Source organism: Ursus arctos, unplaced genomic scaffold (assembly GCF_023065955.2).
Source record: "Ursus arctos isolate Adak ecotype North America unplaced genomic scaffold, UrsArc2.0 scaffold_34, whole genome shotgun sequence".
In the NCBI taxonomy this organism is placed as follows: Eukaryota; Metazoa; Chordata; class Mammalia; order Carnivora; family Ursidae; genus Ursus; species Ursus arctos.
In genome coordinates, this window is record NW_026623030.1 from 17,339,610 (window position 1) to 17,360,844 (window position 21,235).

The 21,235-nt window shown below is 40.7% G+C and overlaps 1 protein-coding gene across 4 annotated transcripts in view; it reads left to right on the forward strand.

Moving 5' to 3' along the window:
- The window catches only part of TAOK3 (TAO kinase 3), a 174,771-nt gene extending 155,208 nt beyond the window's left edge, over positions 1–19,563 (forward strand). For all 4 annotated transcript variants that reach the window (XM_026514976.4, XM_057306029.1, XM_057306031.1 and 1 more), the window contains 5 exons: positions 2,139–2,342; positions 9,709–9,948; positions 11,044–11,256; positions 17,083–17,265; positions 18,306–19,563. In XM_026514976.4, the coding sequence (XP_026370761.1) occupies positions 2,139–2,342; positions 9,709–9,948; positions 11,044–11,256; positions 17,083–17,265; positions 18,306–18,467 (1,002 nt within the window). In that variant the 3' untranslated portion in view covers positions 18,468–19,563. The remainder of the gene's footprint in view (positions 1–2,138; positions 2,343–9,708; positions 9,949–11,043; positions 11,257–17,082; positions 17,266–18,305) is intronic.
- The last annotated feature ends 1,672 nt before the right edge of the window (positions 19,564–21,235 follow it).

The following is a 21,235-nucleotide window of genomic DNA, read 5'->3' on the forward strand; positions in this document are numbered from 1 at the left end:
TCCACACTGCCTAAATGGGAAAAATCTCTGACACTATAAGGTCTAGAAAACCAAGCTGTAGGGTGAAATAGCCCAAATAAGAAGGTTCCTGTTCTATCCATTTTCTCTGCATTATTGCTTGAGCCTAATTATTATGTCATAATAGATATTGCTGGATCACAGAGATAACATTGATTTCTCAATGAGAAATTTTGAAATGTTCTCAAATGCACTTATATACTTATTTCTAACTCCTTATGTTTACTCGTGCTCTGTAGGCCACACTTTGTGACTGCAGCCACGATTTTGACCTTTTCTAACACCGAGGTATTGGAGATTGCATGAACTCAATCTGTAGAAGATTGTCTCACAGAACAGCATTTGAAAATCCCCACTCAGTCCTCAGGCATTTTTGGTACTCAGATTTATGAGTGCAGGAAGCCACAGGCCTAAACTTATAAGTCTTTCAACAGGCTCATGAGGAAAAACAAGCCTAAACTCAGTTTGAGATAGCCTCAGTAAGCCTTTCTGTGCAAAGCTAATACTACTCCTTATGAAGTAAAGCTTCATTCTGACTGTTTAAGGTGGCGTGTATATTTCGATATTGATATATTTAAAGGTATTGCCCTTGGGGTAACAAAACAATATCCATTATCCCCACTGTTTGATAGACAACGGAGATGTGGGCAATACAGGCTGGTGGACGGTCCAGAAATAATTTATTCTTGATTTTGGGGTGAGTTTATACGGTCACATTTGAGCTTCGATGTGCAATGTAGTGGTTAATGCCAAGCCTAGTAGTGAAGTCATGGCATCAAGAGATGAGTCACCCAGCCTCCCTGTTGTGATCCCAGCTTACTCCATGCTTGAAACAGCTTTCTCTCTTGTTGATTCTGATATTTCACGTAAGACTTCACTGGAACAGGAAAGTTGAAAGTGGATTTACAAGGACTTCTTAGCTAAGTGGAAAAATAATCTAATGTGTGATGTCCACATCACAAAACATTAAGGAAAATAAGTATTAGCATTTAAAGGAGATTTTCACTGAGTAGTTAACCAAATATAATAGGTCAAGCTTCTCAGTATGAACAAAAAAGAGTGCACTGTGCTTTCTCTAAAAATGGTCTTCTTACTTTGTCCGAAGAGTAAAGTAACATCATCTTAAGTGTTCTGAGCCTCTGCTTTCTTCTCTTTACCCATTTAGTCTGGAATAATTATGAATTTTGTCCTTTTGGAAATACAGGTGGTTCATTTATCCTCTAATAGAAAATAAAGAATTGTTTCCTGAAATTCAAACTAGTGACATTTGCAGGGTTACCTTCTGTCTGTGAAATCTGTCCACTTCTCCCGGCCTTGTCTCCTTCACTCTGTTTTCCATGAGGCAACAAGAGTCATCTTTTTGACATGCATCTCATTGTGTCACCCCCATGTATAAAATCCTTGTCTCCTGTGCTACAAATCAATGGCCTTAACTTGGCCTATAAGGCTTCTGATGGTCCCACCTCATCTCGTGTCACACTGCACCACCACCCTGCTCTCCGTTCCTTGTTTGCACCATGTTTCAGTTAACCCACCCAAAGGGTTTAGCGCACGCTGTTTCTTCTACCCAGAGTATTCTCCCCTCCCCTTTCTCACTGGTTAGCTCCTACAGGTTTTTCCAACTTCAGCTTAGTTGTTAACAAGATCAAATATGTTCTTTTAAACATCCTTGTGGAACCAAGTACTTCACATTCACACCAGCTATCACAGGAATTTTCAGTTCATTTCTGCGGTTCTTTGATTAATTATTGCTTCTAGACTGTGAAACCCCATGATGGTGGTTATCGTGTTCTTTTGCTCACCGTTATATCCTTGTGCCTTGCACAGTGCCTGTCACATGATTAGAACCAGTAAGTGTGTGTTGATTGAATGAGTGAACCAGTTATTTCCAAGAGGGCAAAGCCAGAGATGTGGAAACTAACAAGCCTCCCTATCACTTACTGCTCAGTTAATCAATAAACAAAAGTTGGGGGAGAGGGATATGCAGCACCAAGTCTTTGTCTTTACATTTTCAATTGCTCTCCAAATAATTTAATCTACCATTGCAATAAGCTATTAGTTCCTTTTACTTGATGAGACCAGCATGTTGTTTTGTTTTGTTTTGTTTTGTTTTTGTGAAGGAGATGAATGAGGACCATAGCACACCCAAGAAAGAAAAGCAAGAGCGGATATCCAAGCATAAAGAGAACTTGCAGCACACACAGGCTGAAGAGGAAGCCCACCTTCTCACCCAGCAGAGACTGTACTACGACAAAAACTGTCGTTTCTTCAAGCGGAAAATAATGATCAAGCGGCACGAGGTGGAGCAGCAGAACATTCGGGAGGTATTTATTATATTCATAACTATCATCACTGACTAATGGGACAAAAAGCTTTGTGAGGATCATGACTCTTCTGTCCATTCTTATGTCCTTAACCTTAATGGTCTTCCGTGCAGTGCCTGACACAAAGTGGGTATACAAAAGGAACCAGGAAACAAATTTACCACTGAGAAGAAAGAGAAAGCCCATTTACAGAATAAGGAATCAACATTTTCCAAATAAATGTAATAGACTTTTCTTGAGCACCTATTATAAGCCTTATTATGCAGTGGAGAATCAAAAGATGTAGAATAGAGAATTTCTGCTTTCAGCCTGCTTGTCAGACACTTGGGTTTTTGTGGCTGCACATGAAACACTAAGTAATAGAATGATGCTCCACAATTAAGTCGCTCAGTCATCCAGTGCCCCCTTAGTGCCAGGCACTGTGCTGGAGATGCCAGGGCTAGGGAGGAGCTATACTTCCTGCCTTCAAGCAGCCCTGAGTCTAAGAGGAGAAACAGACATGTAGCACACTTGTAACATGTCAGGTACCATAGACATTTAAATAAAGTGTCTTGGACATACAGTCATGAAAGGGCTTGGAGGACTCACTGACTAATGCGCAGTTGAGTGTTTGGGGTGTACAAAGTGCAATGTCAGAAAAAGGGAATGCAGAGGACCTTTTTTGTTAAGGCATGTTATTTCAATTTTAGCCTGAAGGCAGTTGCAATGGCCACTGGAGGTTTTTAAGCAGGGGGTCGAAGAGAGTTTTCTTTGAAAGAAGTAGAGCATCAGTGTGAAGGTAGGCTGCAGCAGCAAGAAGCAAAGTACAGTGCAGTCAGCTAGGACATTCTTTCTGTAGTTCAGCCTGGAAGAGGCAAAGGGGAGAGACTGGGTCTGAAGCAGAACTGACAGTAATTCCAACCAAATGGCATCAGAATTTCAGAAGAGAGAGGAGTCCAAAATGACTTCAAAGTTTCTAATTTGGGAAATTGGATGAATAAGACATTATTCACTGAGATGAGGAGCACAGAATGTGACTCAGTTACAGATACAAAGTTCGGTAGGAAAACATTGTGACCTGGAGTAATCAGAGAAACCCTCATAACTGAACTAGCACATTGGTAAAAATATCAATTTGCAAATAACCCAGTGTTAGTCTGCACGAGGGAAACAAGCACTAAAGATACATTTAATGGGAGTGTGCATTGGTACAGTATAAGCTCTTAGGAGAGCAGTATTCAACTGGGAAGGAGAAGGAATGGAGCAAACTAAAATTTATCAAACACATGTAATGAGCCAGGCTCAGGCGCTTTATCTGTGTTGTCTCATCTCACTGGAAGAGGGAGAAACTGCTGAACATTTATTTCTGAGCCAGGCAATGAGTGATATGGCTAAAATTTTGCTTTAGAGAGATTAGCCCATTTTGGTTGGTAGTGATGCACAGATTGATTCAAGCATGCATTCTCGGTGGGGGCGATACTGCCCCCAGGAGAGTGAAAATGGGTTCTTGTGGGGGAGGGGTCTTAGATATGATGAAGGCTCAGGCCCCCTCAAGGGCCACAGTACATGAATGGATATACACCGTATCTGTGGTATTCACATTTCATGGATGAGTTGGTCAGGGAAGGGGGAAGTCTAGAAAGGCTCCTGAGGATGGATGGATGGATGGATGGATGGATGGATGGATGGATGGATGAATGAATGAATGAATGAATAAATAAATAAATAAATAAATAAATAAATAAATGTGGGGGAAGAAAAAAGGGTGGAGAAACATTGGGTTGGGGGAAGAAACTAGAAGCAAAGTAATCAGGTGGTAGGAAATAGAGTATAGACAAAGATGGTGGTGACAGCTGTCAGAGGCAAATTGGAAACATATTTGAATATAAAATAAACAGGACTTGGCATACCACAGAATATGAGAGAAAGATGAGGGTAGAATCAAAGTTATTTCTGGTGTTCAAGACTTGGTTACATGCAGATTTGGGCAGAAACAGAAGCTTAGAGAGAGGTTGTCGGTAAGAAACCGATTAATTCTGTACTAGACATGTTGTCATTTGTTAGAAGGCAAAAAAGTCCAAATGAAAAAGTCCAAAAGCCATTTGGAAATAAGATATTTGGGATTCTTTTCATCTGGCAATTATTATTCTTATTCTGATAGCACATATTTGGAAGAAGTCTAAGGCTAAGGGAACAATTAATGCCAATAAAAACCATAGAAGACAATTATTCCCCAAAAGTGATAGAAACTGTATTTTTTACTTCATTAGTGTCAGGTTCTAACCCACTGAATGAAGAATAACTCTTATAAGGGTATTTTTCTGAAAAGTCTAGGTTTTTTTTTTTTATGAGAACATTAAACAAAGACAGACACACAAGAATATATAATTGGGTAGTGAAAGTTCTTGATAATCCCATTCCACCCAGTCTCTACCCTGACTGACATTAATTTGGCATCCAGATTTCCTTTTCCTTCTATATATATATATACATACATTCAGCTATATATAACTTTTAACTTTACAAAAATAAGAATACATTAGTATCAGTGGGTTTATCTGATTTGCAAGCCATAGGAACAAACACTGGCTGCCCAAGAATGGAAAGGAATTTATTGGAAGGATATGGGTAGATGACAGAGCTGAAGAACCAAGCTGGAGAAGATGAAGACCCAAGCTGGAAAAGCAAATTCTGTGACCTAGAGAGCAAGAGCTAATGGGAATTCCTCAGAGCATTGCCATTCGGATGTATTTCCTCCAACCGTGTTTAATCTTTGTATCATTTCTGCTTAAGATTCAAATTCCTAGGGGAGTGAGACCTTGATTGGGCAATGCGCTTTCTCCCTTACTCAATCCTCTCTGATTACAGATAGGGTGGAGGAGTTTCTCAAGCAAAAAGAGGAGCCTGTTAACAAAAGAAGGGGAAATGGATACTGAACCTACAAAAATGTCCACTGTACTGTTTTGTAACTCTTCTCTTTTTCTCATTCACCATCCAGGACATACAGCTCTGTCTGGTTCTGTTTAACCATTAACAGTGAATTTTGGGAGTATGGCTATAAAATTATTTAATGAAGTACTTCTCAGTGGATATTTTGTTGATGTTTTACAGTATTAGTGCCACAGAGAGCATCTTTGTACGCAGATCTTTTTACACAGATGCAAATATTTTGAGGATATATGCTCAGAACTGGAATTTTTGGGTCACAGGATATACATGTAAATTTTTAAAAGATATTGTCAAATTGCCCTCTATGGGTTTATACTCCCACCCACAAAGAGTACCTGTTTTTCTGTGTCTTTGCCAAAACTGAGTATGAGCAATCCTTTTAGTTAATGAAAATGTTGAAAAGGCTCACCATAGACTGGGTTGAGCCTTTTCCTCTGTCATCATTGCACTCAGATGCTGGCTATTTTCTAACCAGTTATGAAACCAAGAACTGAAACTAAGAGAGCATTAAATGTCATAGGCTAACAACATCTCCATTTAAAAGTCTGAGTTCTAGTTCTTACTCAACCTCACTGGGCATGAGGACACAATTTTTTATTTGAGCGAGATCAGCTGCTTTTAAAGTCAGTAGCATTTGAGTCGTGGTTGGGAAGGTTTATCATGGGACACACCCTGGATTTACATCTTACTCGGGGGGTAGAGTCCTATAAAGTAAGTCATGTGTTCATGGGTCACAATGTATGAAAAGTACATAGGTTTCGACACTAAGCTCCCTCTCAGCTTTGGGGAGGTGTGCACAGCGTGTGATGTGAGCTGAGGGAAAAGGGAGCCCACACGGCCCTCATCTTCTGCGGCCTCCAGGGCATATAGACGTGGAGTGCGCTGGTGAGCAAAATCACCTATTCCATTCCTTGCACTTTAGTTTTTGTTCAGCTCGTTTTATGAATTGGTGTAAGCTGAAGGCGTGCATGAGGGTGCACTGCACGTTGTGCCATTTGTGCAGACGGGGCAACCACTGCACCAAGTCCAGCCAGAGCAGAGGGATTCTTCAGAATATTGTGTTGCAGGCCGAGAAAGAGCATAAAACAGGAAAATATAAACTATTCATTGGGACATCTTTTAATGGAAACTGTTGAAAATTCCCAAACCTGAGTTTTAAGACTCAGTTCTGCTTTACAGAAGTTGTATGATCTTAGGTTAGCCTCTCAATTCCCAAACATCTTACCATCCTACGGAAAACGGGTAAGTCCTTGCAGTGTGACCGCTTCATAGGGTTGCAAGTGGGACTGAGTGAAATATAAGAAATCACTTTTAAAAACTGAAAGCACGTTACACATTTTTATGTAGGTAGAGCAATAGGCTCATAGGGAGTCTAATAATAATAATAATATAGGCAGCTTATCAACTTACACCCCAGCAACTCAGATACGTGAATTAAAGCTAAAGGGAGCAACTTATAACAGAAAAACAATTTCATCATCTTGTTTCTCTCACTTTTTAAATCATTCATGAAAAACTAGACTTAAGGTATTATATGCCAGATTTTCACTTCTGAATACAGAAAAATAATAATGATATGTTGATATGTTCTGGAGCATTATCTCCTGGCCTTCCACCTCATCTTCACAAGAATGGTAGTCCGTGGTGTAGGTGCTGTTATCCTCTCTTTACACCTGAGAAAACTCAAATGTAAATTAAAAGACTTGTCCAACATCATACACGATTGACTCACACCCTGAGTATTTTTCTATTGATTCTCAAACTTTAGTATGTATCAGAATTAGCTGGGTGGCATGTTAATACAACCAATCACTTGTAGCCCAGGTGATTCTGATGCAGGTATTCTGTGGACAGCATCCTGAAGCATCCTATTAAACATAAAGGAAAGTATTTGATTTCTTTTGAAAGTGTTGTTTGCTTTGTGTCTTTTTTCCCCCCATAAGTTTCAGGGCTCTGGGCAGCCCAGACTCACTTTGGACTTCTCAGTTTAGGAAAATGTGTAATGAATAAATGCCCAATATTGGGAGACCTGGTACTCAAAGGTTAAAAATGATATAGTAATCCAGGAACAGGACCTTTACCTATTTAAAGGCTTTCCTTGGCTTTTCTCTTCGTCTTTGGTCTAGAATAGCTTAAGTCTCTGAGAAGGCCTCACCATCCTTTGGTGCCACCTAGGGGCCAGTTAGTGACTTTTAAAAGAAGACATTAGATGGTCAAGGTAGAGGAAAAGTGAAACAAGAGAAAGCAAAATGCAAGAGGGAGTGGAAGGAGGGGCTCTAGATGATCTTTTCTCCTTAAAACAAATGTAAATTGCATTTATACTTTGGATATTTCCCCACTAGAAAATTAGCTGCGTGAGGGGTTGTAGTTGTTCATGGCTCTATCCCTAGTGCCTACAACAGTGCCTGACATGTAGGAAGTGTGCAACAAGTATTTGTTGAATAAATGAATGAATGGTTAGTGACTTTGCTTCAGTAACAGATGCTGTGCTGTTTAAAGGACTTCTCTTCAAATGGATAGAAGGCCCAAGTATGCAAGATATTCCCAACAACACCCATATACAAGTGTGACTGATATTTCTCTGAAAATAAATGATTTGCACTTTCTCCCATAGTGGATGTCATCAGAGAAGAGAGGCCTTTGTTCTCACTGAAAGTCCAGCTCACAAGCTTTCTTCTTTTCTTGACCCTCTGTTGTTGTTGTTGTTGTTGTTGTTGTTGTTGTTGTTTTAAGATTTTATTAACTTATTTAAGAGACAGAGAGAACATGAGCTGGGGCAAGAGGCAGAGGCAGAGGGAGAAGCAGACTCCTCACTGAGCAGGGAGCCATACATGGGGCTCGATCACAGGACTCTGAGATCTGGGCCTGAGCCAAAGGCACATGCTTAACAGACTGAGCCACCAGGCACCCCTTTCTTGACCTTCTTAATTAGTAGTAACATCACCCTTTCCAGAAATCTTACAGCATTAATTTTTACCTCTTTTATAGCACTTGTCACTTTCAACCTTGTTCTTTCTTTTTTAAAATTTACACATGTAACTTATTTCCTTGTGTTAATTAAGGTTCTTTTGTTTGTACGTTACTGAAGTTTATCTGAGCTAGTTTAAGCCCAAATCAGGGAATTTATTACAGAAATAGAGGAATGTTTCCCAAAACACAATAGCAATAATACAGCTGGACCTACAGGAAACCTTAGAAACAGTTATGAACATGGCCATCAGCATATTCCCTGCATGTCTGTCTTCTCCCTTTTTCATTCTTGTTCTGAAGCCCAGCTTTCTCTAATCCTTAGCCCACCCATGTAGCAGTGGATGGCTACCACATACGTAGTTTTTATATGCCCCTCAGTTCCAGCCTCACATAGAGATTAACTGTCTCTGAATCCCAATTCCAAATTCCCAGGGGAGAAATAGATTGATTCAGTCAGCTGTGAGCTAGCATATAGTACTTCAATAAATGTCTAGTACAGTTCCCTATTAGAGTGTTAGCAAGTTGAGAACAGCTGAGTAAACATTTTTATGTACCCAGAGCACGTGGTTCAGATCTTGGATATGGTGCCATTTAGGAAATATTCTTGAACTGGCAAGTGAAAAAATTTCACCCAACTACCTCTATTTTTTTTTTTTTTTTTTAGTTTTCTTTCTTTCCCCCCTTAAAGACAAATCAGACAAGACAAAAAGAGAAGGAAAAGAAAGACAGACGTGAGAAGAACTGAAAAGAACAGAATGATTCTATCTCGAAGTGATCAGACAGACTAGTTGAAAAAATGAAAGGGGAGAGATCTCATCTGCTTTTTCCCAGCCTGCCCTTACTCTGAGATTTTAAAAAGCAGATAATTGGCCTACTTCTAATACATGCAAAAACAGGGTTTTTCCCAGAAAACCAAAAGCATTGCAGTTTAAGTCAATGATTTTCAACGCTGACTACATGTTATATTCCCCTAAAGAACCCTTAAAAATAGTGATGTCAGAGTATCCCCCCTCTCTTGCCGCCCTCCTCGCCCCCGGACAGTTATCAGAACTTCAGTTTGTAGGATTCGGGTATCTTGTGTTTGAAAAGATTCCTCACATGATTTTAATGGGCAGCCCATATTGAGAACCCCTGGCCTAACTGAAGAAACATTTATTTACACCTGTGCATAAGGCCTCAGCTAAGTAGGGTTCACAGCAGCTCTATGAGGTGAGAAGGGGTCAGGTAGAATTAATCCCATTCTACAGATAGTGTAGTTGCCCATCTTGTAAGTGATGGACCCACAAACAGAACCTAAACCTCCAGGGATTGTTAATCTAATCTCATTAAGTCATGCTGCCAAGCAGTAATGGGTTTAATTAAGAGGCAGTTAGTAGTGCCATTCCTTGCCATCTCTTACTTAGTTGTGCATTCCTTCCAGTTCACCTCCAATCATCTCTCTCCATTTGTCTTTTGTTCCTGAATGCAGGAACTAAATAAAAAGAGGACCCAGAAGGAGATGGAGCATGCCATGCTAATCCGGCACGACGAGTCCACCCGAGAGCTAGAGTACAGGCAGCTGCACACGTTACAGAAGCTACGCATGGATCTGATCCGTCTACAGCACCAGACTGAACTGGAAAACCAGCTGGAGTACAATAAGAGGCGAGAAAGGGAACTGCACAGAAAGCATGTCATGGAACTTCGGCAACAGCCAAAAAACTTAAAGGTAAGAGGAAACTGAAGTGTTCCCCTGTTTGTGCTCCAGGATACAGTTAGACTGGAGGTCTATATTGAGAAAGACTAAAGCCACATCCAAGCTTAGTAGGGAAGAGTATGATTTATTAGTGACATCTGTCATGGGCATGGGAAGCAGGAGTGAATCTACACGTGCCAGACATTTTTTATCCCTGCACTAGAGATTTGGAATTCCTTTGGCCCTCACTGCCTCTAGATAATTTTAGCTGACTGCTAATTCACTAGCTGTATGGACTAAGCCATCGCTGTATGTCAAGGGGACCATTGTCCTTGTTGACACAGATATGAGTCCAACCTCAAATGCACTGGCCATGTTCCTGTCTCGCCAAATCCTAACCTGTCTAATTAGTGATCTCCGTCATCACAACTCCAAGCGTTAGTGAAATGCGCATGTAACTCTGAGGCAACCTAATGAGTGCCTTCTGGACTGAAATAATACAGCCCACCTCCTCCTTGCCAAAATGCATATTTGATATTGCTACGTGAAAGTATAACGTCTTCATGGGCGAAGAAATCTAAAATCACTTTTCCCTTTCCACTTATGCTGAAATCCAGTGGAAATGGGTTACGATGTGAGGTATTATCCAGATGTTCTCCTTTGTTATTTGTCAAGGAAACGCAGAGCTGGGAGAGCCCGCTTATATGTCACCATCCCCTTTTTCACTTAGAAACACGGTGGGGAGGGAGGTGACCCAAAAAATGGGGGAAAAAACAAGCAATAGAAGACACTGAAGATTTTGACTAGGAAGCCATTAAAATAACGAATAACCTTTAACAAACCAAGCTTCATAGTATTCTGCAATCTGCTTAGCGTTGTGATCCCCTTGTACTAATTCATTTTTAAAAATCCGTTCGTAAAGTCAAAATTACTTCTATTTATTTAATATAGGACCAAAAGTATTGGTAGTTTACTCTTGTCTGTATTATTTTCATTATTACTGACTGGTAATGTGGGTCACTGCACCAAAAGACAACCGGTCCCAGCACCTGTATTGTTATTGGAATGGAAGGCTTTCTGTATTTACTAATGTGTCTTTATTTTCCTTTTGTCACTTTTTCTACACAGGCCATGGAAATGCAAATTAAAAAACAGTTTCAGGACACTTGCAAAGTACAGACCAAACAGTATAAAGCACTCAAGAATCACCAGTTGGAAGTTACTCCAAAGAATGAGCACAAAACAATCTTAAAGACACTGAAAGATGAGCAGACAAGAAAACTTGCCATTTTGGCAGAGCAGTATGAACAGAGTATAAATGAAATGATGGCCTCTCAAGCGGTAAGTGGTTAGGTTCGGTGCCACAGCTTCAAGAGCTTTGGGAATCAAGAAAATTCAAGATCCAGCCTTTTGTTCCCAAGATGATTCTTGCACAAGTTTAGGATATTGGTGTTTTTCTGACCAAAGAACTGAGGAAGTGACGACGCTGAATAAAGCCAAGCCAAAGTGGATACTTGCTGGAGTGTGTCTTATAAGATGGAACTCAAGGAGTAACATGCTCAATCAGACCCGTGGCACATAGGGACTTTGAGGGCAAGATATGATAGATACAGCATATAATATGTTTTCGTTCGACAAAGATGGCGCAACTAATGTCAGGCACAAATGAATAAGACACACAGACACATTCATTCAATAAACTTTTACTAAGCATCTGTGTTCAGCACTCTGCTGGGCTCAGAGATAGAGTAATAAGCTAGAGGGGCAACAATTGATCCCCATCTTCACACTTTTTGTTAGCCAAGCAAGGAAGTCAGAGAACTAAGCAATAAAAAAAAAAAAAAGCATAATAAATGCTTTGAAGTGGGCGGTGAGGGTTGGCGGGTGCTATGGGAGGATAAGTATAAGAGCATCTAATCTGGTCTAGGGAAAGCTTCCCAGCAAGAGCCAAGAAGTTTGAAGGAATGTACTGAAGTAAACAGTCTCCATGGAAAGGGACCTACATGGGGAAGGGTCCAAAAGATGGAAAGTGTGTATTTGGGGCCTGAAAGAACTTTGGTGTGAGTCTAAAGTTCCAGGAGGATTTATGGGAGCCGAAAATGGAGAGGTCATCAAGGTCTTGGTAATCCAGGGGTGGGAGCTTGCCTGTGATTCAGTGAAGCTTTCACAAGGAAATGGGTCTTAAAGAGTAATAGTTTGTCAAACAGGCAGAAGAGGAAAAAGTTATTCCTAGCAGAGGACATAGTAAATGCAAAGACGCAAGGCCTGAAAGAGGACAGTGCATTTGAGGAATGAGTGGTTGATATGGCAGGCGTATAAAGGGAACCAGGTGGATAGTTGGGGATCAGACCCTCGAAAGTCAGGAGTTTGGACATCATTCTATAAACAATGGGGATCTGCTGAAGCTTGTTTTAAAAAGAAAAGTGACAGAATCAGATTTGTGATGTAGAAAGATACTGGCAATAATTTGGCAACTGTAGGTAAAGAGACCTGTTAGGAAACTATTACAGCCCAGGAAAAAAAGTAATGAAACCCTGAACTGAGAACATGCTCCTAGAGATGGTGAGGAGGGAGAAGGATTTGAGAAATATTTAGGAATTAGAAGAGATAGAGCTCCAGGACTAATTTGGGAGGTAGGTTTGATAACAGTGGAATGGGTCATCATTTTACCAAGATTTAAAAAAAATAGAAGGAAGGGTGAGTTTGGATGCCTGGCAGATAATTGACTAAGTTTTAGACATGCTACCTGAGCTATGTGGGTATCCAGGTAGAGAGGTACAGAGATGGAAATCTATAGTTCAAGAGAATGTTAGGACACAAGACAGGTAGCTAGACATCCATGTTAGATGGGGGATGCCTGAGGCCTTCTAGGGACAGGAGATTTTATTAGGAAGGGGACTAAGAACAGAGCTGCGGACGCCACCATTTGAAGGTGGAAGAGAAGCGGAACAAAGGAGATAAATAATTAATGTGGGAGGGGACTTGAAGAGAGCATGTCATGGACACCAGAACAGAAGCTTCTAGGTGATCATTTCAAATGTGGCAGAGAGACCAGTTGGACCTTGCAGGAAATTTGTCCAGTGACTATCACAGACAATCAGTGGACTGGTCGGAGTGGAAGATATTGTAGTGAATACTACGATACGCTATAAAGTGAGGTAGAAACTGTACACGAGATTCCTTTTCCCAGCCACTCATCAGTGACGGAAAGGTGAAAGAACTGTAGCTAGAGGAAGAGACAGTTGAAGGAGCACTTCTGTTTTTGGAGGAAAGGCTTAAACATGAGGTCAGGGGTAGGAATCAGTGTATTTATTCAATCATTCAGTCATTCATTCATTCATCCATCCAGTAAGTATTTATTGAGTGCCCTACTGTGCCCCAGGTACCCTGGGGTACTGTGGTGAATAAGACAGTCATCGATCATGTCTTCATGGAATTTATGGAAAAGTGAGGAAACACATTGAAAAAGCCTACTCTGTGTAATGGCAGAGGAAGTGCAGCATGCCAACAGAGTGTAACCAAGAGAGTACGCTGGTGTGGAGAGTCGGGAAAGGCCTCTCATAGACAAGCTGAGGTGTAGGGAGCACATTCTAGGCAAAGGAACTGCATTGGTAAAGACAGGGGAAATAGTGGCACTTCTAATGAACTCAGAGTCCATTATATTTGGAATATAGAGAACGAGACAGAGACCAAATGAGAATAAGACTGGAGGGGTAGACAGGCCAGATCATGGAGGGGCTTGGAAGCTTTCTAAAGGATTTTGCTCTTGATCCTAAAAGCATTGGGAGGCCATTGAAGAGCATTAAGGGAGGGGGGGACGACATCAGATATGCATTTTTGAATGATCACTCCAGTGACAGGTGGAGAATAGCCTGGGAGATGGTCAGATGGATCTCAGGAGATACTGTATAAAGTATCCTGCTTGCTGCTTTTACCTGGGCAGGAGCAAGTGGTGGCTAGACCAGAAGGGGGCAGATGGGATGAAAGAGAAAGTGATGAAATTTGAGAGATAGGCAGGAGGTGGAAGTGAAAGCATTTAGTTACAGTGTAAATGTGAAGCATGAGGGATTAAGGTTAACTCCCAGTCTCTAGTTTTAACAAAACGGTGGATGATGATGCTACTTACCTATACTGTAAAGAAGGAAGTGGAGCAGCCTGGGGAAGAGGGAAGGGAATGATGATAAACTAATAGTCATGCTGAGCTTGAGTGGCCTGGGCACCACCCAGGTGAAGATGTCTCTAGCAGACTGGGTATGTTAGCCTGGGCCTCAAAAGGGAAGTCTGAAATAGAGGTGAAGAAGTGGGAATCATCCATGTATAGATGGTACTTGCAACCTTGGGAACAGACGAGATTCCTCAGGAAGAGAAATTAGAGGAAGAAGGTAGGGAGTAGCTGGAAAGGAGAGGAGGGAGGGAAAAACCAAGAGGGTATGGTATCTCAGAAGACGAGAGAAAGATTTCGAGAAGGAAAGGGCAATCCACAGTATTAAATGCTGCTGCGAGTCAGATACGATAAAGACACCTTACCACATAAGTAAGGGGTAGGTGGGAATGAGGAGTACAGGAGAGGTTAAGGGTAAGGAGAGGGGAGAGTTGGTAGGGACACCAAAGCTGATAGGACTTTTGTCTTGTTCATCTTTGTGTCATCAGCATCTACAACAATTCCTCATCACAGCAAGTGCTCAATGTATGCCTGTTATGTAAGATGGACAGAATGGGATCAGGAATATAGTTTCAGGATTGCCCTTGAATAAAAGGAGGGAAATACCCTTTCTCCTGAGGCAGGAAGGAGATAAAAGTAGGTATGTTAAATGCCACTATCCTTTAGTGACTGCTTACCATGTGCCAGCCACTGTTTTGGGTATGTTTTAAGTGTTGTTTCATTCTTGTGCAACCCCTTTGACCTTTGAAGTAGTTATTGGTTTAACCCTAATTTACCTGCAAGGAAATTGAAGTTTATTGAAGTAAAGCCACTTGCTTAGAGCAAGAGTTGGCAAACTATTTCTGTAGAGGGGCAGGTAGTAAATATTGTAGGCTTTGTGGACCACAGGGTCGCTGTCACAGCACTCAACTCTGCTGTTGTCAAGCAAAAGCAGCCCTAGGTGGTACGTAAATGAATGAACACGTCTGTGTTCCAAAAAAACCTTATTGACAAAAATAGGCAGCAGGCCAGATTTGGCCCTTGGGCCATAATGTGCTAACTCTTGGCTTAGAGGCTCACATAATGGTAATTAGCTAAGTAGTGATGAAGCTGGGATTTGACCCCGTTTCGTGGGGAGCCCATAAGCCTGGCCATACTACGTTATGCAGCTGCCATCACATCCTTTCATGTTAATCCACTTTAGGAAACAGACCTGATATTTACCTGCACTCCTATAAAACATTTTAATGGATTTGATATGTGCAACTTTGGGGTGATGAATAGCAGATAGTGGAATATCCTCTCTGATTTCTATACTGGCACTTTTACAGTCAGAGCTCGTACAAAATTACATAGTTAACGGACATTAATAAGAGAATGCCAGAAATAACATAGAGATGTTTCAATGGACTAAGCTGCCTAGAGGATGAGCCTCTATCACCCATTTGACCAGGGCTCATAACAATTAACAAAGACAATTAGAAAAGAACACACTTTAATTCCCTTTATTGGTAAGGAAACTCCCATGTCAAGAAGGAATTGATAAATCTTACTGGGAGCCAGTAAACCCTTTGGCATTTAGCTATAAGGCTGTTCCTGCTGTGTAGTGACTTTTGTGTCTCTTCTCCCTTCATTTCTCATTGGGAAAATGAGAAAAGAGGTATCCTCTTCAGTGGATTTTAGTGAAAGCTGGGTAGGATTAATTACTAGAAAATGCTTTGGAACTATGATTATGTTATTTATTTCATGTTCATATGTATTTATCCAAAAGCCCTGAAGAATACACTGTGCAGATAACTTTCTAAAACTATTCTAATAACATTTCCAGAAGCTTCTTAATCAAGATATTGAGATATATTGTTAATTGTCACAAAGTGTACAGATTAGGGAAGAAAGCATAAAATGGAAAATAAGTGTCTGTATGGAAACATGTGGATAAACTCAGGGTTGACAGAACTGTCTAATTCAAGGATTCTAATCTCCTAGTTCCCAGCTGAACTGAGGGCCTGATAAATTTAGGCAAAACAAAGCCTGGGACAGGAGGATCATCAACCACAAAACAGAGTCCCACGAATGGCCCCAAACCTCCAATTATGCTCATTGAAAGATTGGCTGGCTTTGCCCATTCCTCATAGAGAATCAATAGCATGGTGTGTAAATACAAAGTTCAGGTGCCATAAGGAGCAAGGAACTCTATCGACCTGCGTTATAATCTGGACTTTACTGCTTCAAACCGGAATATGTCCCTTAAGATCATCCAGGGAATCTTCTGTGGGGAAGAGATTTTGAACCACTTTGGTTGGCCAGCAAGATAACTTGTATAGCCAACTATAGGAACCAACATTACTTGCTAGGAGCATAACTGTACTGTGGGATAGTCCTCAAGCGTAATGGAGATTGGACTCATTTTTTTAGAGCTAAGGATATCTAAATATGTGGTGGTTTTTAGGGTTAAAGATATATACATATGGAAATGGTTAGTCAGAGCCAAAATAATAACAGCTACTATTTACAGAACACTTGGTATGCATCTAGAACTATGCCTAGGATTTCATATGAATTCTTTCATTTAATCCTCATACCAATCTTAGACAGTAGGAACTATTACTGTTATTTTCTTGAGAGGAAAAGCATGAGACCTGGAGGGGTAACTTCTCAAGGCGACATACCTGAGTGAATTGTGGAGCCTAGATTTCAAGCTCAGGAGTCTATCTCCAAAACCCACAGGTTTAATCACCGGAGCATGTAGCCTTCCTGACTCCTGCTAGTGTGGTTTTAAGAAAACCAGTTTTTCTTAAGAAAAGAATGTTTTCGTTTTCTTAAGAAAGAATGTTTTAAGAATGTGTTTGTAGATCTTTGTAACCCGTGGGGCAGAACGTACTATTTTTGATTCCTAACTCTGAATGTACCCAGGGCATCTTTTTCTGAGGGGACCTGTTTCAGTCCAAACAAGGAAACCTCTTCCAGTAGTCACCAGGTGCCGTAAGCTAGGAGTGAATTACAGTGTGTGTCTTTTGTGCCCGCAGTTACGGCTAGATGAGGCTCAAGAAGCGGAATGCCAGGCCTTGAGGCTACAGCTCCAGCAGGAAATGGAGCTGCTCAATGCCTACCAGAGCAAAATCAAGATGCAAACAGAGGCACAACATGAACGTGAGCTCCAGAAGCTAGAGCAGAGGGTGTCTCTGCGCAGAGCACATCTTGAGCAGAAGGTATGAGAGTGTTAGTCTGGGTCCTGTACAGTTGGGTGGAGGATGGACCATGGCCTAGGGAATTGCCATTTACGGAGCCCTGCCTGTGTACCTAAACTAGGCACTGTTCACTTATTATCTGCTTTTATCCTCCTAGTACCCCTAAGAGGTAGGCATAATCTCCATTCCACAGGCAGGACACTAAGGCTCCAAATGGTTAAGTTACTCGCATAAATCTGACCCCACAGCCTCTTTCTGTTACTCTGCTAGGAAAGCCTACACCTTCACGGCAGAAGAATGGCATGGGTGATGGGGCAGTTGATAAGACATTCGCGAAAGGTGCTATGAGCTGATAGCACGGCTGCTAAATGGTATGAGGAAGCCAGATGCAGATTTGGTTTTTATTTTCAGCTATTTCTAAGCCAAAAGAAATCACCAGCAGGGCTCTTTAAAAAAATTAAAATGGAGAGAGGCTGATATTGCCATGCATGATCAATGTTATCAGAATTATTCATTGCTTTAAATATTACTGAAGAATATGAAATAGAAAAGATTTCTAAAGCATCTCAAAGCTGTTAAGCATTTATTTGCTTAACCGGTTATTTGTACTTTCTTCTGGTACTTCCCTGAGACCAACGTAAGAGACTATTTTCACAGCTCCTGTTCTAGAACTAAATTGCTAATGACCCAGGGGGCATTTGGCTCTCTATGGGAAAGCAGCACTATCTAATTGTGCTTGAGTGTCTTTTAGCTTCTCCTGAGCCATCTCCTGCTGAGACAGGACACTGACCTAGATCAGCCCGGCTGCTTGGTTTGCTAGAATGGTAGTACTAGCCCCAGGTGGGCCCCAAACATTTTTATTCTTGTGAGCAAATTTTAAATATAATGGATGAGATACAAAACATTTATCCCAGGATTCTCCCAGCCTTTCCCAATCTAGTTTACTCTGAGTTCCTGTGTGTTTGAGTATCATATGTGTGCATGTACATGACCGGTGTGTGTTTGCAGGCGCCTGCAGGGAGATCTTTTCCATTAAGAACTGTTCATTGTGCTTATTTCAGATTGAAGAAGAGCTGGCTGCCCTTCAGAAGGAACGCAGCGAGAGAATAAAGTACCTATTGGAAAGGCAAGAGCGAGAGATTGAAACTTTTGACATGGAGAGCCTCAGAATGGGATTTGGGAATTTGGTTACATTAGATTTTCCTAAGGAGGACTATAGATGAGATTAAATTTTTTTGCCATTTACAAAAAAAAAAAAAAAAAGAAAGAAAAAGAAAACAAAAAATTTCAGACCCTGCAAAACCACATTCCCCATTTTAACGGGCGTTGCTCTCACTCTCTCTCTCTCTTACTCTTACTGACATCGTGTCGGACTAGTGCCTGTTTATTCTTACTCCATCAGGGGCCCCTTCCTCCCCCCGTGTCAACTTTCAGTGCTGGCCAAAACCTGGCCATCTCTTCTATTCATAGTACACGTCACAGTATTGATGTGATTCAAAATGTTTCAGTGAAAATTTTGGAGACAGTTTTAACAAAACAATAAACCAACAACAACAACAAAAAAAAGTGGATGTATATTGCTGTAAGCAATCAGTCATTACCACCAATCTGTGAAAGTAAAGCAAAAAAAATAATAATAATAATAAATGCCAAGGGGGAGAGAGACACAATATCCGCAGCCTTACACCTTAACTAGCTGCTGCATTATTTTATTTTATTTTATTTTTTTGGTATTTATTCATCAGGAATAAAAAAAAACAAAGTTTTATTAAAGATTGAAAATTTGATACATTTTACAGAAACTAATTGTGATGTACATATCAGTGGTGACATATTATTACTTTTTTGGGGATGGGCGGGTGGGTGGGGTGAAGAGATCTTGTGATTTTTAAGAACCTGCTGGCAAGAGTTTAACTTGTCTTCAGCATATTCTGATTGTATCATAATCATTTTCTGCTGTTGCAGAGGATGTGAATACACTTAAGGAGCTCACAGAATCCCAGTAGCACAAATTGGGCTTTGGCAAATCGTGTATTTTGTGTATAGAAGGAATTTAAGGAGAGGTATTACTTATTTTCATATTGTATTTTAACTGTTTCTCTGATCAAATTTTTTTACTTCCTCCTCCTATTCCTCCCCACCTCCCTCCTTTTCCAATTCAGTATTTGGAGTTCAACACTGTCTCTCAATCAGATCATCTTGATCTTTTTCTTTATTTCCCTTCCCCTCCCTGAGTCCCATATCTTGGTCATAAATATTGCATTATTCACACTTTCAAACTGTGTATTTTCTTACAATAAAAAATGATGAAAAAAAAAAGGCTTTACTTCTTTTGCATGCACTTTAAAAAAAAAAAAAAACATTTTTCAGGTTCCAAGGAAGAGCATGATAACTGTCAGAGCTTTTAATTATATTTGTAAATAAAAGTGTTCATCACATCGCCTTGCTGTGTTATTGTAGCAGGAAGTTTCCCTTCTAGGTTCACCAGCTCATAATTCAGAGGGAGACCTGCCCTTCAGAAACCGTCCTCCACAGCCCTGGATGTTCCAAGAAGAGCCATCCGAGATTTTCAGGTAAAGTTGTGTCTTCCAAGTTCTTCTACGGGGCTGAAGATAATGTCCCACTGTTTAAAGTGGTCAGTTGCACCTGTTTGCCCTTTAGAAAACAGCACATGTGCATGTGTGTGCACACCTGCACACATACACACACACATACACGCCCCAATGTGCCAGTCGGACTTAGGCACATGCACTGCTAAGAAGTTAAACACCCTTACAGAAAAGCAAGCTATTAAGGAGAGATTATGGCCAAGTATTTGAAATGGTCCCACTGCAATGATAGATTCCCTCATATTCTGCTTTTATTAGAATAATTTTATGTGCATAACAATATAGTGGTAAAATATATAACTCCTAAGATAGGTTTTTGGGGTCAAGACAATTTCAGTAAGATCTCCTTTTTCAGGGTTCTTAGTCCTGGACATTGAGAATTTATCTTTAGCATGATGACCTGAAAAATCATTCCTGTATCCTATAGAATGTTCATTCATCACAGACGATCAAGACCAGTCATGTTCACTGTGATAGACTAAAGCAGAAAGATATACTCAAAAGATTACAAAATAATTATCAAGTTTCCTAAGCAGCTTAGTTCACTGAAGTTTCTATATTAGGTACATCCAAAAATAACACTGGAAAGGGCTGGAAAGAATACTCATAATTGTCCATGAAAAACAGATAACCTGTATTGCATGCTTAAGCTTATTACTATTTGATGGGACACTACATTAAGCATTTTACAGATGAGGAAATAAGCTCAGACCAGGGTAAGTGGTGGCAGTGGAGTCTGAATCGAGACCTGTCTGATTTCAGAACCCACACTCCTAAGCATAGGTCACACGGCCATTCAGAAGAACATTAAATCATCAGTAAGACAGAAAAACTTCCTACAGTTTGTTTCATCTCTCTCTGTAGTGAAAAATGTCTAGCTAGCTTGTGAAAGGGCTTTATTTCTGTGAGACTGTAGGTGCTGATCTTTAGAAAAGCTCCCCCTCCACGAGTTTGTCAGTGATGTGCCCCAAGGTAGAGTTACCGCAAAGAAGGAATGTGAGTCCCTGCTCCTAACACCTGGTACAGACTGAGTCTTCCAACTCCTAGTACCTGCATGAGGAGGCAGTGAGAATAGACAGGAACCAGAATGGCAGCAAAAGAACAGGTACAAAAGAGGTACTAGGACAGCAGCCAAGAGCCTGTGTCCTGTATTCTTCCAGCACATAGTAATCTCCCCTGAGTTTAAAAAGGAAAGAATTATTACAGGTTTGTCGTATGTATTGGTAAGGGCTGCTTAAACTATTCACTCAATCAGTATCTTTTAAGTCTGGTGCAGTGCCAGGTGCTTAAGATGCATCCGTATTACCTTAAAGAGGTAGAGATCCTTGCCCTACTGGAGCTTACATTAGGGGTAGGAGGAAAATGATGACACAATAATTATA